At 47.6% G+C, this 16,904-nt stretch overlaps 1 protein-coding gene across 3 annotated transcripts in view; it reads left to right on the top strand.

The window, feature by feature from the left end:
• mmel1 (membrane metallo-endopeptidase-like 1) overlaps positions 1 to 16,904 on the top strand; it is a 243,318-nt gene that overhangs the window by 110,221 nt on the left and 116,193 nt on the right. For all 3 annotated transcript variants that reach the window (XM_072478005.1, XM_072478006.1, XM_072478004.1), the window contains exons 10-12: positions 7,169 to 7,258; positions 7,841 to 7,977; positions 11,231 to 11,324. In XM_072478005.1, the coding sequence (XP_072334106.1) occupies positions 7,169 to 7,258; positions 7,841 to 7,977; positions 11,231 to 11,324 (321 nt within the window). The remainder of the gene's footprint in view (positions 1 to 7,168; positions 7,259 to 7,840; positions 7,978 to 11,230; positions 11,325 to 16,904) is intronic.

The raw sequence follows: 16,904 nt of genomic DNA, 5'->3' as shown, positions 1-16,904 counted from the left end.
TAATATGTGTGCCCGAATCCATTTATTTGTTCCTTTCATACTGGAACCATCATCATATGGCACGGTAGCACAGTGGTTAGCACTGTTGCTTCACAGCTCCAGGGTCCCAGGTTCGATTCCCGGCTTGGGTCACTGTCTGAGCGGAGTCTTCACGTTCTCCTTGTGCCTACCTGGGTTTCCTCCGGGTGCTTCCTCCCACAGTCCAAAGATGTGCAGGTTAGGTGGATTGGTCATGATAAATTGCCCTTAGTGTCCAAAGAAAAGGTTAGGTGGGGTTATGGGGACAGGGAGGAGGTGTGAGTTTAAGTGATGCTCTTTCTAGGGTGGATGCAGACACAATGGGCCGAATGGCATCCTTCTTCACTGTAGATTTATGATCCTATCCCTGCCCTCTGAGGTTTTGTAAGTCCAGCTTGAATTCTCTTTAGAAATCAAGTATAACATTATGAAATCCTTTTCCAGTCGCATCTATAACTGGTTTATAGCTCAGAAAAAGCTCCTACCATTGCACAGCAAGGTTGTTCAGTATGACTTATGTCTAAAATAAGGTTGCAAAATTAGGCTTCTTTGGCATGATTTGAACACCATTTCCCAAAGAATTAATTATTTAATTCTGGACATTTCATGTGTCTGTTTCCAGTCATTAATTCCAGATGTCGCTAAAAATGTTACACTAGTGACATCAAAAAGGGCCAGCAACAACTCTAATTACATATGAGTCTGTCTTATCTTATTGTAGATAATCATTGTTCACAAGCACAAGATGTGCACGGGGCCTTCCGGTGGCGGCTATGAGGGAGTAAGTCACACATTTGGTGTCTCTCGCTCGGGTCGGGCTTTTGTACCTTTTCCCCCGACTTTGTTGTGCTTTTGAGCGCTGGATCTGAAGGCATAGGCACTCAGGCACTGACTCCAGATATAGGTGTATGGAATTAAGAAGCAGAAAGAATCGAAAACAGCTGAAGAAGTGGGCAAACAAGGGCAGTGTGGAAGCTGCTGCTGAGGACAATATGGCCGTGTCCCAACCCCGGTGCAGACAGCCCAGCCAACAACGGAACATCTGTTGAAGGTCATCCAAGAGGGCTTCACCGCGCTGAAACGGGACAGTTTAGGCCCAATCCAGAAATCAATCGAGTGCCTGGGGCACAGGCTGGATGCCCAGGATCGAACGATCCAGAAGCTGGAGAAGGCGCTGGAGGAGCAGGAGGATCACCAAACGGTGGTGGAGGTGGAGATGGGGAGGCTGAAAGACCAACAGAAAAGGCTTCGGGAGAAGGTCTAGGAGCTGGAAAATAGATCCCGTCGGTGGAATTTAAGGATCGTTGATCTCCCGGAGGGGGCTGAGTGAGTGGGTGCTGCCACGTATGTGGCAGACATGTTCCAGAAGCTGCTGGGGAATGATGTCTTCCCTCACCCGTTGGAGGTGGACAGGGCGCACAGGGCGCTGGCGAGGCAGCCGCGAGCGCCCCCCCCCCCCCCCCCCCCCCCCCCCCGAGCGTTGGTGGTCAGGTTCCACAGGTTCCTGGACAAGGAGCGGGTGCTACAGCGGGCCAAGCGCACGCGGAGCTGCAATTGGAACAATAGTGTCTTGCGCACCTACCAGGACCTGAGCGTGGAGGTGGCCAGAAGGAGGGCAGGCTACAGGCAAGTCAAACAGATTTTGTGAAAGAAGCAGGTGAAGTTTGGGCTGCTGTACCCGGCGCGCCTTTGGGTCACGCATGAGGGACAGCACCGTTATTTTGAGGAGCCTGAGGACGCGATGGACTTTGCCAAGAGAGAAGGGCTGGTGCCGAACTGAGGACTTTTGGACTTAAGTTAAAAAGTTATTGAGTGATGTTTAGATGTTTTTCAATGTTTCTTGTTTTTTTTCTTCTGTATTCGAGTTTTTGTTGGAAAAGAGGGAAGTTAAGATATTTGGTTCTGGGGGCTTTTTGTGTTCTGATGGGGTGGTTGGAAGTGCCTATTACTTATTTTATATTACTTGAATTGCACTATTGTCGGGGTTTTCTTGTTCCTTGGGTGTTTTTTGTTCAGAGCAATTCTATGATGATTCTATGATGATTCTATGATTCAATTGCTCGAGGATGGCTGGTTTGGGGAAGTGGTGTCGATGGGGAGGGGGAGATGGGTCAGAGGGAACAATAGGTGGGAGACCTGTTGGCGCCGGAGTCGAGAGTCACCAGGCTAGCTGGGTGAGCTGGTCTACGGAAGCCAGGTGGGGGTGTGTGCATATAGCTAGTTTATGGCAGGGGTTAGGTTACAGGGTGTTGTTGCTAGGGGGGTGGAGGGGGGTAGTTGATCTGCTGACGAGGGAGGGACTTGGGTTTAGTAACATGGAGGAGGGAGGAGGTGGGGGCTGCCAGGAGGTGGGCCAGGGGAGGCGCAACACAGGGGCTAGGGGTGAGCCCAAGAAAGGAGATGGCTGATCGGCAGAGGGGTGGGCATGGTGCCCCCTAACCAGACTGATCACCTGGAACATGAGAGGGTTAAACGGGCCGGTAAGGAGGGCACGTGTGTTCGCGCATCTGAGGGCGCTGAAGGTGGATATAATTATGCTACAGGGGACTCATCTGAAAGTAGCTGACCAGGTCAGATTAAGGAAGGGCTGCATGAGCCAGGTCTTCCACTCGGGGCTGGACACTAAGACCAGAGGGGTCGTGATTTTGGTTAACAAACGGGTGCAATTCGAGGTGGGTAGCACAATTTCGGATGGGGAGATAGATTTGTCATGGTGAGTGGCAAGTTCAAAGGGGTGAGGGTAGTTTTGGTTAATGTCTATGCCCCAAATTGGGACGATGTGGATTTTATAAAGAGACTGCTGGGGAAGATATCTGACCTGGACTCGCACAGGTTGATTATGGGAGGTGATTTTAACACAGTCCCTGACCCCGGCCTGGACCGGTCGTGTTCAAAAACGGGTAGGGTGCAAGCAATGGCAAAGGAACTGAGGGGGTTCATGGAGCAAATGGGGGGGTGGGGGGGTTGACCCATGGAGGGCTAGTTGGCCGACGAGGAAGGATCACATGTTCATAAGGTGTATTCCCGAATTGATTTTTTCATCATGATCAGGGATCTGTTGGCGGGGGTTACGGACGTAGAATACTCGGCGATTGCTATTTCGGACCATGCCCCGCACTGGGTTGATCTGCAGGTCTGTAAGGAAAGCTTTCAGCACCCTCAATGGAGGCTGGCAGTCGGTCTGTTGGCGGACGAGGCAGTGAGTGAGAGGGTGAGGAAATGTATGAAAAACTACCTGCAGGTCAATGACAGAGGAGAAGTCTCAGCTGCGGTGCTCTGGGAGGGGCTGAAGGCAGTGGAGGGAGGGGAGCTGATCTTGATTCGAGCACATAGGGACAGGACGGACAGGGCAGAAATGGACCGACTGGTAAAGGAGATCTTACAGACAGACAGGAGATATGCAGAGACCCCGAGGGTTAAGGGAACGACGAAGGCTACAGTCGGAGTTTGGGGTGTTGTCCACAGGTAAGGCGATGGAGCAGCTTAGGAAGGCGAGGGGCGCGATCTACGAGCATGGGGGAAAAAGCCAGTAGAATGCTGGCACAGCAACTGAGGAAGAGGGAGGCGGCTAGGGAAATAGGGAAGGTAGGCGATGGGGGGGGGAAACTTGGTAGGAGATTCGGCAGGGCTGAACAAGGTGTTCAGGGACTTCGAAAGCAAGCTTTATACCTCGGAATCCCCCGCTGGGCCGGAGGGGATGAGGCGCTTTTTGGACGGACTGACCTTCCCAAAAGTGGGTAGGAGGTTGGTCGACGGGCTGGGGGCCCCGATTAGGACCGAAGAAATATTGGAGGGCTTGAGGGCCACGCAATCGGGTAAAGCCCTGGGGCCGGATGGGTATCCGGTGGAGTTCTATAAAAAGTTCTCTGAGATAGTGGGGCCGGTGCTGGTTAGGGTTTTTAATGAGGCAAGAGACAGAGGGGTTTTACCCCCGACGATGTCACAGGCCACCATCTCCCTGATACTGAAACGGGACAAAGACCCGGAGGCATGTGGGTCCTATAGGCCGATCTCTCTGCTCAATGTAGATGCAAAATCACTGGCCAAGCTCTTGACTGCTAGGATTGAGGACTGCGTGCCGGACGTTATTACGGAAGATCAAACCGGGTTCGTCAAGGGCAGGCAGCTGGTGGCCAACCTAAGAAGGCTGCTAAATGTGATCATGATGCGCCCGGAGAGTAGGGGGGTAGTGATAGTCATGGCAATGGATGCCAAGAAGGCTTTTGACCGGGTTGAATGGGACTATTTATGGGAGGTGTTGGGACGATTTGGGTTCGGGGAGGGCTTTATCGACTGGGTTAGGCTGCTGTACCAGGCTCCGGAGGCTAGTGTGAGGACGAACAGGACGACGTCTGACTATTTTAGACTGTACCGAGGGACAAGGCAGGGGTGCCCCCTCTCCCCACTGCTGTTTGCGCTAGCAATAGAGCCGTTGGCAATTGCCCTGAGAGCTTCTAGGGGTTGGAAGGGGCTGGTGCGGGGGGGCGGGGGGAAGGGGGGGGGGGGAACACAGAGTCTCGTTATATGCCTGCTCTTATACATCACGGATCCAGTGGCTGGGATGGATGAAATCATGGGAATCTTGAGGGAATTTGGCCGGTTCTTGGGGTACAAACTGAACATGGCAAAGAGTGGGTTGTTTGTAGCCCAGGCGAGGGGCCAGGAGGGTCGGCTGAGGGGGCTGCCTTTTAGGTTAGTAGGGGACAGTTTTAGATACTTAGGGATACAGGTGGCGCGAGACTGGGGTCGGCTGCACAAGTTGAACTTATCCCGGTTGGTCGAGCAAATGAGGGTCGAGTTCCGGAGGTGGGATGCGCTCTCACTGACGCTAGCGGGGAAAGTGCAGGCGGTTAAAATGACGATCCTCCCGAGATTCCTGTTTGTATTCCAGTGTCTTCCCATTTTCATTCCGCGGTCCTTTTTTAAGATTGTCAATAAATGATTATGGGATTTGTGTGGGCAGGAAAGTCCCCACGCGTAAAGAGGGTGATGCTCGAGAGGAACCGAGGGGAAGGGGGGCTGGCGCTGCCAAAGTTTAGTAATTACTACTGGGTGGCCAACATGGCTATGATAAGGAAGTGGATGGTGGGTGCGGGGTCAGTTTGGGGGCAGATGGAGGCTGCTTCGTGAAGGGGCACCAGTTTGGCAGCCCTGGTTACGGCACCCCTGCCGCTCCCGCCGGCACGATACTCCACCAGCCCTATAGTGGTGGCGACTTTGCGGATGTGGGGCCAATGGAGAAGGCACATGGGGGACGTGAGAGCATCGGTTTGGTCCCCAATTTGCGACAATCACCGGTTTTCCCGGGGAATATGGACGGTGAGTTCCGAATATGGCGGAGGGCTGGGATTGAGAGGATGGGGGATCTGTTCTTAACAGAGAGATTCCCGAGCATGAGGGCGCTGGAGGAGAAATTAGGGCTGGCGAGAGGGAATGATTTCAGGTACTTACAGGTGCGAGACTTTCTACGCAGACAGATTCCATCCTTCCCACGCCTGCCACTTAGGGGGATCCAGGACAGGGTAATATCCAGTAGATGGGTGGGGGAGGGGAGGGTCTCGGATATATAAAGAACTTATGGGGGCAGAGGAGATGCTGACCGAGGAGCTGAAGCTTAAGTGAGAAGAGGAGCTCGGAGGTGAGATACAAGAGGGCTTATGGGCGGAGACGTTGAGTAGGGTTAACGCGACCGCAACATGCGCTAGGCTCAGCCTGATCCAATTCAAGGTTGTCCACCGGGCCCACATGACAGTGGCCCGGATGAGTAAATTCTTTGGACTGGAGGACAGGTGCGCCAGATGTGCGCGAGGACCAGCGAACCATGTCCACATGTTCTGGTCATGTCCAAAACTCAGGTGGTACTAGCAGGGGTTTGTGAACGTTATGAGCCGGGTACTGAAAACAAGGGTGGTGATGAGTCCGGAAGTGGCAATTTTGGGGGTTTCGGAGGACCCGGGAGTCCAGGAGGCGAAAGAGAGCCAACGTTCTGGCCTTTGCTTTCCTGGTACCCCGGCGATGAATTCTGCTGGCATGGAGGGACTCAAAGTCCCCGAAGTCGGAGGCCTGGCTATCGGACATGACAAGCTTCCTCGGTCTGGAGAAAATTAAGTTCGCTCTGAGAGGGTCACTGTCAGGGTTCGCCCGGAGGTGGCAACCATTTATCGACTTCTTCGCGGAAAATTAATCGTCAGCGGGGGGGGGGTTAGGGCAATGTAGATTAGGGGGTTAGTTAGGCGGGTCCTTGTGGGGGGGAACTGTTTTTTTTGCACTATGTTGGATTATTATTATTTTTTGCGCACTGTTCTGTACTGTTGCTGTTTACAATGCCAAAATGCCTCAATAAAATTGTTTATTAAAAAAAAAGATGTCCATGGGGACATGATGCGCTTTCCCACGCTCACTTATGCCAAGTGACAAGACAGGTTAATGTGACCTTAAGTGTATATTAAATCATAGAATTTACAGTGCAGCAGGAGGCCATTCGGCCCATCGAGTCTGCACCGGCTCTTGGAAAGAGCACCCTACCCAAGGTCAACACCTCCACTATCCCCATAACCCAGTAACCCCACCCAACACTAAGGGCAATTTTGGACACTAAGGGTAATTTATCATGGCCAATCCATCTAACCATATTGCCAATATGTAGGAATATGTAGCTAAATAACACTAAGTAAGATTGTAATGCAGTGTCATGTACCTGAAGAAATTCAATTTTCCATTCATTTATTTTCTTATAATTCATTTTTTCTTTCTCTCTCCCTCTCTCCATTTTTTGACACCACTCAATTGAGGCCCAAGTGACCACCCAGTTAGCTGGTCCTGGATCAGTCTTGATTCCTTTCTCTCTTAGCTTCCCGGGGTATTTACGTTACTGGCCTCAACAACTCCCTCTGGCCACAAGTTCCACGTTCAAGACATTCAACTGAGTAAAGGACTTTCTCCTGAATTCTTTATTGAATTTATTAGTGACTATCTTATATTTATGACCCTTGGCTTTGAACATCTCCCATCCTTTCAATTCACTTCATTATTTTCAATTATTCTACTGAGCTGCCTGAGGTTGTCATTATGAGGTAATTTTCGGATTCCTCCACTCCCATCAGGGAGACATTCGAGAGAAGCTTAAGTAAAGCTTTTTCTCTGTCCACAGGCCACTGCACCACTGAAGGAAAGGCAAGATACTGCACAACGCTACAACAAGATGACACTTTCTCAGCTTCAAGTGAAGTTCGATCTCAATGTGAGTCACTTTATTTTAGTGATTGCTTTCTGTAGGCCCACACTGTGCATCAGCTGTTAGGTGTGATATCTTGGCTAGTAATGAGGTGAGATGTAATGATTCCCTTACTGCCCGTCCCAGAATTGTTAATCGTGTGCACATTCATTCCTTTATCTCTTTGTACCCTCTTTGTACATCCATCTTCAATCTGTATGCTTCAAGTACAGGTATCTCTCACTCTCTCCCTCTCTCTCCATATATATATATATTTAAATATGATTCATTGTACTCTTAAGTACACTACCCCCTCCACCATGTGCTGTATGTTGATCGTTATGCCGGTGGGTGTTTTGTACTTTTCTGTTATCTTTGCCTTTTCTGACTTTCAAAGAGTGAGGCTATTGGCTTTTTCTAAAAATATTGAGTGTTTAATTCCTACTTGTGTTCTTAGCGCTGTTGGCATCTATGCTCCTGGTATATCTGCTTATGTGTACCTGAGCCTATTTTTTATCATTGTAATACCCAGCCTCTGCTGTGGTATTATTGAGCATACAGGTAATGGTTAATCGGCTAAATTCATTGATTTCATGTTTGTGTCTCCAGGGATTTAACTGGACTCAATTTCTTCACGGGATCATGTCTAGTGTCAACATTGAAGTCTATCCAGACGAGGAAATTGTGGTCCTTTGTGTTGGGTATCTTCAGAAACTACAGTATATCCTCCCGAAATACTCCAAGAGGTAAAGTCATCAGATTCTAAACAGTTTTATAATGGTTTGTGCTACTTGCGCGGTTTCATTTGAGGAATTGGGGAAATTCCGGATTCCATTCCGGTGGATGAATCCAATGTTCCATTGCACTGAAAGCACTTGCCTTTCCCCTTAATAGACATCATCAGAGTAGCTTTAGAGGGAAGGAGGTTTAAAATGGTGAGTGCCCAAATGTGATGCAAAAAAACAGTGTTTTAACTGAGAGCATATTATTCTCAGACTGAACTAATGGAGTATGTGATCAGAAGGTACAATCCCACAGAAATCCCGGGTGGATTCTCTGATCCTGAGGCTATGTGTTGATGGCTGAGTTCCCGCCGGCGTGGTTCACATCTGGTACCACCTGGCGGAAGCTCGGATTCACAGCCGCGGTGGTGGTCCTGGTGGGGGGCAGGGGGAATCTGACTCCGGAGGGGGAATCTGACTCCGGAGGGGGCCTCAGCGATGGCCACGCCTGCGATCGGGGGCCACCGATCGGCGGGCCATCGCGATCTGAGGGGGGACTTAACTTCCTCCGCGCGGGCAAGCTGTGTAGGCCCGCCATGTCGGCGCCGCCGTGCGAATGCGCGATCCCGCTTGCGGGCGCCGTGCGCATGCGCAGCCGCGCGGTCTGGACAGCAGGGCCCCGCTGGCAGCCAGAGCTGCGGGACGCATGCCGGGGCCCTGCTAGCCCCCTGGAAAATGGGGAATCACCCGGCTTGCGAGGAAAAGGTCCGGAGTGATTCTCGCCTGTTTTCCGGCGGGCGTGGGGACTTAGTCCCCAAAAGGGAGAATCCCGCCCTTACGTATATAAGAATGTTTCATAATGGAACTAAAATTTACATGAATTATGTTTGGACTCATAATCTGATACATTGCTTCAGTGATTGACATAGCATCATAGAATTTACAGTGCAGAAGGAGGCCATTCGGCCCATCGAGTCTGCATCGGTTCTTGGAAAGAGAACCCTACCCAAGGCCACACCTCCACCCTATCCCCATAACCCAGTAACCCCACCCAACACTAAGGGCAATTTTGGACACTAAGGGCAATTTATCATGGCCAATCCACCTAACCTGCACATCTTTGGAATGTGGGAAGAAACCGGAGCACCTGGAGGAAACCCACGCACACATGGGAGAACGTGCAGACTCCGCACAGACAGTGGCCCAAGCCGGGAATCGAACCTGGCACCCTGGATCTGTGAAGCAATTGCGCTAACCACTATGCTACCGTGCTACATGCAAATGTAATTGGAGCTAAAGATTTTCAGCTCAAAAATCTCTCCATTCTTTCACTGACCTTTAACCCTACCCTTGTGTCTTCACACTATATCCTCTACTGCCTTCAGATTTCATCGACAGGCTTTCATAAGTTCATAAGACATCAGAGCAGAATTAGGCCATTCGGCCGATTGAGTCGGCCCCGCCATTCTATCATGGCTGATATGTTCCTCATCTGCTACCTACAATGTTACAGGCCAAGAACTGGATTGTGAAATCAGCCAGAGTATCTCATCCCTAGAACACATGACCCAGGAACAGGAGTAGGCAATTTAGCCTCTCGAGCCTAAACACCTTCAATGTGATCATGGCTGATCCCATTCAGGCCCCAACTCCACTGTCCTGTCCATTCTCCGTAACCCTTCAACCCATTACCAATGAAAAATCTGTCTAACTCCTCCTTAAATTTACTCACTGCCCATGCATCCACCGCACTCACGTTGCTGTATGTCAGTGAAACTGCAAGCACGGTGGGAAGACCTCCTTTATTATTTAAGCTAATTAATAATGCAGTCAGAGAAGATCATCACACAATGTTTATAAATTCATGAGGGAATTTTGGACACCCCTTCCTCCAGCCTAATTGTGCGTCAAACCTATTTATACCATTTTGTAGGTATTTGATGTGACAATAGTCTTTCGGGTTACTACGTCACTGCAATTGCATTATTATACTAGTCTGAAAAACTATTAGCCATTATTTTAATTGTTTATTTGCAAACTGTGGTGACTTGAGGCAATACTAGGGAGACTTCTAGTGTAATGGAACAATGGTTTATTGCTGACAAGTAAAAGTAAACCATAAACAGGCACAGAGTTACGAAACAAGTCTTCGTTCTCTGCCTCCAAAGTCCACTCTCCCCAGGACCCCTTTCGCAGGGCCCCATGCTTTTTCCCCATGGTGGTGGTTCACACGCTACCGTGCGATAGGCCCCGCGCCGGTCACGCGGATGTGTTACCATACGAACCAACAGTTTGACGGACAGGAAAAGACCAGTTAGCCCATCATGCCTGCCCCCACACCATGATGGTTGCAGCATTCCTCCTGTAGCCATGCAGTCTCTGAGGAAAAAGAAAAGCATGGGGTGGGGGTGCGGAAACAGGACTAATATAGGGAAAATTCCTCTCTGCTCCCTTCTGGTAATCAAAACCAATCCCAGAGATCCCATAAGCCAAGTGTCAAATATGAAGACACTTCTACACGATTCCATATTTTCCCAATCAAGAACTATGTGGGATGTGCTGCGGATCCAGTATTTAGAGAAGGCTTAACGGTGGCTCAAAACCAGTTCCATGCTGCCAAAAATAAGTTCAATCCCCATGGGTGGAGGGAGGCTTTTTGGATGATTTAAGTGAATTTCGTCTTTGATTTAAAAAAAAATAATTTTAGAGTACCCAATTCTTTTTTTTTTCCAATTAAGGGGCAATTTAACATGGCCAATCCACCTACTCTGCACGTCTTTGGGTTGTGGGGTGAGACCCACGGAGAATGTGCAAACTCCACACGGACAGTGACCCAGGGCCAGGATCGAACCCGGGTCCTCGGCCCTGTGAGGGGCAGCAGTGCTAACCATTTGTCTTTGGAAAAATGATCATCCTGCGAACATGTTATCGTGTCTGTCACTAACATCACACAGTACATAATTAACCCTCTGGTCTACCAAACCCTAACCATAGTCTAGCCTGAAAACATGTTGATCTGTAATCTTTAAATGAAGCCATCCTGGGTTTTGAACCATTTCACTGTGAACATTTCTTTCTGGAGCAGTATTACCAAACTCTTTTGCATATTTAGTTAAACTTCCCCTTTTCCAAGACTCAACTTCCTTAACCTACCCTCATACAGTTATTTGCCTGAAAGAAGATGAATGCAGTCCCATTTTAACTGACAGTGTCCACGCCTTGCCTATATTGAACTTTTACAACTGAATCTCATGCCTTTAACTCTCTCATGTTTCAGAACTCTCCAGAACTACCTGACTTGGCTGTTGGTTATCAAACATGTTCCAAGCTTAAACAGCCGTTTTAGAGATGCCCAAGCCAAATTCCAAAAGGTACACATTTCATTAAACTTTGCTCACTGCGTTAGTATTTGTCAGTCCAATACTCAGTGCTGCTTTCAACTTATTTGATTTCTACATGTCCTAATCATGTTTGCAAGAAATGGGACTGATATTCATGCCATATTGTGTGTGAATTCCAAATGTTGCATTTTACATACTATTTGGAACTTGTAAAAAAGTAATGCGTTCAACTTTTGCTACGTCAGGGTCACCAATTTGTAAGTTCAAGGTGTTATTGGAACTTAAATTCTAATCATGTTAATTTGAGACCATAATCATTTCGGCAACAGTATGGTGAAGTACTTCAGCAAATCTTTAATAAGTTTGCACCTTAATAAGTTGTACCTACTACTTTAATAAGTTGTACCTACTAAAGACAGGGCGAGAATTGACTAGCGTACTATGACTCTTGCTTTCCAGTTCGACCGTGGACACAGGTTAACCCTCGATCTCTGTTTTCTCTGCAGCAGTCACTTGCTGTGCATCATGCTCAGTGAAAGCTTCTGCCTAGTAACTCATTCTGAGCCACAACCCACACCATCAATGATGTCATTGCATTCTAATTGGCCAAAATGAGGCAAGGTCAATTGTTAATTGGCTTAAGGGGTGCATGATCAATCTGTGATTGGCCGAGGTGGGCATGATCAGTTTCTAATTGGGTTTGCAAGGGTGATGGTCGTCTATTGATGTAATTTCCCATTGTCCCCTGACTGTCCCTCTCAGGTATCAATTACTAGTGGGACTATCTCTCTCATTAAAGTTTGTTTCTGTTACTTCTTGCTAAGATAAAAGAATGCATTGATATCTTCCCTGCCCATTTGTTCAGGATGGGGAAAAATGCTGTCATCCTCCATGATTCACATCTTGAGCTCATCGTCTCAAAACCTCACTTAATTGGTACTAGATCAGACCTAGTTCAGTGACTTTCATGTTTTGGATGGGTCATTTGATGGTTGCTGTTACTTCTTTCTGTTCTGAGTGACTTTATTTCAAAACAAAGAAAAGATGTGGTAAAGTTGCTTATAACCTGAAAACTAATAAAGAAGTTTACAAAGTACTAATATCGGGTGTGATTCACCTGAAAACCCTCCATGTCCAGTTTCGGGCATGTTTAGCTGGTTGTTTCTCGCACCTGCAGTGCTGGGAAATATCTTGTTATTAACAGCACTTTGCAGTTTTTTGGGCCTTGGGGAGTTCTCCACCGAGGCCTCACTCTGAGAGAGTTCTGCTGACGAGCAGAAGTTCACCAGCAGAAAAAGCTCCTCGCAGATCGAGGCACCATTTTGTCTGGCTGCTCCGATCGCCCTTTTCTGCTCCTCTAGTTGGTTATTTAATTTTCCACCATCATTCATGGCTGAGTGGCAGGACTGCAGAGCTCTGATCTGCTCTTGTGTTGTTTGGCATGCAACTCGTCCTGTGTTGGAGTTTCACAGGTTAACACCTAATTTTAAGGTATGCCGGGTGTTGCTCTTGGCATGTCCTCCTGCATTCTTTACTGAACCAGGGTTGATCCCCTGGCTTGGTGGTAATGGTAGAGTGGGGGATATTCCGGTCTATGAGTTTACAGATTGTGGCTGAGTACAATTCTGCTGCTGCCGATGGCTCTCAGCATCTTATGGATGCCGAGTCTAGAGTTGCTAGATCTGTTCGAGATCAATCTCATTTAATACGGTGGTACTGCCGCACAACATGATGGGGGGTATCCTCAAAATGAAAACACAACTTCATCTCCACAAGTATTGTGTGGTGGTCACTTCTGCTAATACTGTCATGGACAAGTGCATCTGTGACAGGTAGCTTGATGAGGATGATGTCAACTATGTTTTTCCCTCTCGTTAGTTCCCTCACCACCTGCCAATCTAACAGCTATGTCCTGTAGGACTCAGCCAGTTCGGTCTGTTTGCAGCCTGTAATGGTTTTTACTGTAGACTTAGGGCTCTGCAGTTTCAGGAATACAGCAGCTCACATCCTTTCTGGAGTGAGAGAGAAGGTCTTTTCCCTGAGTGCCCAGGATCCAAACTGAGCTCCTTGAGTCTCTGAAAATCATTTGATTCGAGTACGACCCAATCACCACCTGTTATCGGGCAGAGTATTGCCTTTTGGCCAATTCATTGGCCACCAGACAACCAATCGAACCGAGTCCCACACTTTCTCTCTTGTGCCAAGAAGTCTGGGGCTTGCTGTCCAAAGCTAGCAGCACCATATATTATGTTGCAACTTCTTGAATTCCTCATTCTCTGTACTGCTGGACCTAAAGGTCCTATCCCATTAAACATCCATGGATAAAAATAGATAACAGCAAAAATAAAGAAAGGGGAACTAAGGGAATCAGCAGCAAGGGCTCTTACAATATTAAAAAAACCTGTTGAGAATAGTACACAAGGACACCTTAACAAATTTATTGACTAATGTTCTACGAGAGAAAATTAAACCTTGTAGAAATAAAATGTGTGAGAGTGACAGAAAGTGTGTCAGACCTACAGAGTCTCGAGAATTATGTCATACCAACAGCAATTTAAACAAGAGACACACCACTCCACTTGCAAATGTGACCGTCTGGTATAGTTCGGCTTTTAATAATAATGAGGATATTTCCTCTGAGTCAAATATTATATTAATTTTAATCTCATAGAATGTTCACCTTTAAATGTAATGTATTACCATGTGTTTCCACTCAGCACCGATATCCCCTCCCCATACTCAATAAATTCTGTAACAGTGGAGTATGTGGAGGAATACTTCCTGCTCCTTCATGGTACTTGGTCTTCCTGCTCGTTCAGCAGCTTCGCTCTCTGACCAGTAATTTATTTCTGTTGTCCATCCCTGCTCCTTCTCTCCTGACCTGCTTGTGTTTCAACTGACTGTTCTTCTATACACACTTTGTGATCTTTGCATACATTAGCAGCACGGTAGCATAGTGGTTAGCACAGTTGCTTCACAGCTCCAGGGTCCCAGGTTCGATTCCCGGCTGGGTCACTGTCTGTGCGGAGTCTGCATGTTCTCCCCGTGTCTGCGTGGGTTTCCTCCGGGTGCTCCGGTTTCCTCCCACAGTCCATAGATGTGCGGGTTAGGTGGATTGGCTGTGCTAAATTGCCCTTAGTGTCCGGAAAATGTTAAGTGGGGGTTACTGGGTTACGGGGATAGGGTAGATACATGGGCTTCAGTAGGGTGCTCATGTAAGGGCCGGTGCAGACTCGATGGGCCGAATGGCCTCCTTCTGCACTGTAAATTCTATGATTCTATGATTAGATGCTGAGATATGTGGGGTGGGGGGGGGGGGGGCATTGGAGAGACGGGGAGTGTTGATTTTTAAATGAATAACTGCTCCACCAAGTACAGCTTCCATCTCCACTCTCCAGAAAAGAGACCCTCGCCTGGAAGCTAGAGAGCATGGGCGGCGAGAGGGATTACAGCTGTAACACTTGCCTAGCAGCTCCACATGTCCATTCCTGGAAGGAGATTAGCTGTGACCTGTGTCTGGTTCCCACAGATCCGTTAGCTACAAGCCATTCATAGATTTCTATTAGTGGTCTGTGATTGACAGCTTCTACAAACCATCTGCAGCTTTGATTGATTCATCTCCCTTCATGGTTCAGTGAAACCCCAACGTTTGTAAACATTTACCACATCAAATAGAGGTAAGTGCAGTGAAATCACATGCTTGATTAGAATGCACTTAGTGCTCGGAATCACACCCCTTGTGTCTCAGAGATGACAGCGTAATAACTGAATTGCAGCTGACACAATCTCATTGACAATCTCATTGAGTGGCCAAAAAGATCTGAAGGTCTAAGTAACCTGTTGTTCCGATATGGGCATGGCTAGCAAGGCCAAAATTTGTGGCCAACCCTTATTTTCCCTTGAGAAGGCGATGCCGAGCCTGATGCCGGGTTTCCTCACGTTAACTGCTACGATCAATGGAGTGAACCCAGTGACGATGAAAGCACAGTGGTGAATGTCCAAGTTGCGATGGTGTGCAACCCGGTGGGATACTTAGAAGTGAAGTTGTTTGCAGGCACCTGCTGTCTGTGTCTTTTTAGGAATGGAGGCCACAGTTTTCTGAGTGTTGTCAAAGAAGTTTTTGTGAGTTACTCAATGCATCCTGGGAATGATACATAATCCTGCCACAGTGCACCAGTGGTGACGGGAGTGGATGCCTAAGGTGGCGGATGGGCAGCCAAAGAAGTGACTGCTTTGTCGTGCATGGTGCCGAGTTTCTTGAGTGTTGTAGTTGAACCCACCTAGACAAGCAAGTCTTTTCTATCATACTCCTGATTGTGCCTTCCAGGTGATGGAAGGGCTTTTGAAAATACCCAGCTTCTCATCCAACCTAGTAGACCTGGCAGTTTCTTGTGGCAATAGTTACATTTACAATGTTGCTGATGCACCGCAAGCAGGTTAAATCATCTCTACTTATGTCCTTAGAATGAATCCAAATACCAAGGAATATTCTCTAGTGGAGCACAGTTTCACAGCTGCATCAAAACATTTTACTCAGTAACAGATGAAACAGATCAGCCAATTTCTGTTAAGATAAAAGACAAGTTAACATTTTGGGGACAATTCATTCTCAGAACCCAACTGTAAAAGTAAAAGCAGGACATGCATCGTTATTCAAGTTTTCTGCCATTTAAACAGTTGTGATAACTCCGAAGGGTTTTACAAGTGCATTGCTTGTGTATGTAAAGGCTTTTAGACATTCATGACTTCAATCAGAAAATGAAGGAGGCGACTCGAGGGCATTGTTAAACCTGTAGCCAAATAACTTAGGCTCCATTATGTGCTGCCTATTAACATGACCACAGACAGTAGTAAATGTTATTAGAAACCTTGTGTAAGATGTGTATTTACTGTTTAGTCATAACTGCAAGTTATTGTTATAAATGTGTTCTTAAAAAATAACAAAACGAGCAACTTGTGGGAAGAAAAAGACCAACTCTGCGGTTCAAACAATCTGTGCAGTTCTGCCTGCAATGACTTTGTATATTTTTGACCGAGCTCTTGGTGAGTTTCAAGGAATTGCCACATTTGCATTGTTAAATCAAACTAGATTTGCCACGGAAAATTAGGGCTGTTATTTTGCAGCCTAGAAACCCATTTAATGATATGATTTATATTTCTGCAAAGCCGTTCAACCTCAAAGAGGATCAGAAAGGAAACAATTCAAACCTTCTGTCATGATATCCACATTAACATCTCATGGTGCAATCACACACACACTGATGGACAGGTAGATGGACCAACCAACACACACACAACATAGATTATCATAGAATTTACAGTGCAGAAGGAGGCCATTCGGCCCATCGAGTCTGCACCGGCTCTTGGAAAGAGCACCCTACTCAAGGTCATAACCTACACCCTATCCCCATAACCCAGTAACCCCACCCAACACTAAGGGCAATTTTGGACACTAAGGGCAATTTATCATGGCCAATCCACCTAACCTGCACATCTTTGGACTGTGGGAGGAAACCGGAGCACCCAGAGGAAACCCACGCGCACACGGGGAGGATGTGCAGACTCCGCACAGACAGTGACCCAAGCCGGAATCGAACCTGGGACCCTGGA

This window comes from Scyliorhinus torazame, chromosome 16 (assembly GCF_047496885.1).
Source record: "Scyliorhinus torazame isolate Kashiwa2021f chromosome 16, sScyTor2.1, whole genome shotgun sequence".
Lineage (NCBI taxonomy): Eukaryota > Metazoa > Chordata > Chondrichthyes > Carcharhiniformes > Scyliorhinidae > Scyliorhinus > Scyliorhinus torazame.
This window is presented reverse-complemented; position numbering and strand designations above follow the sequence as displayed.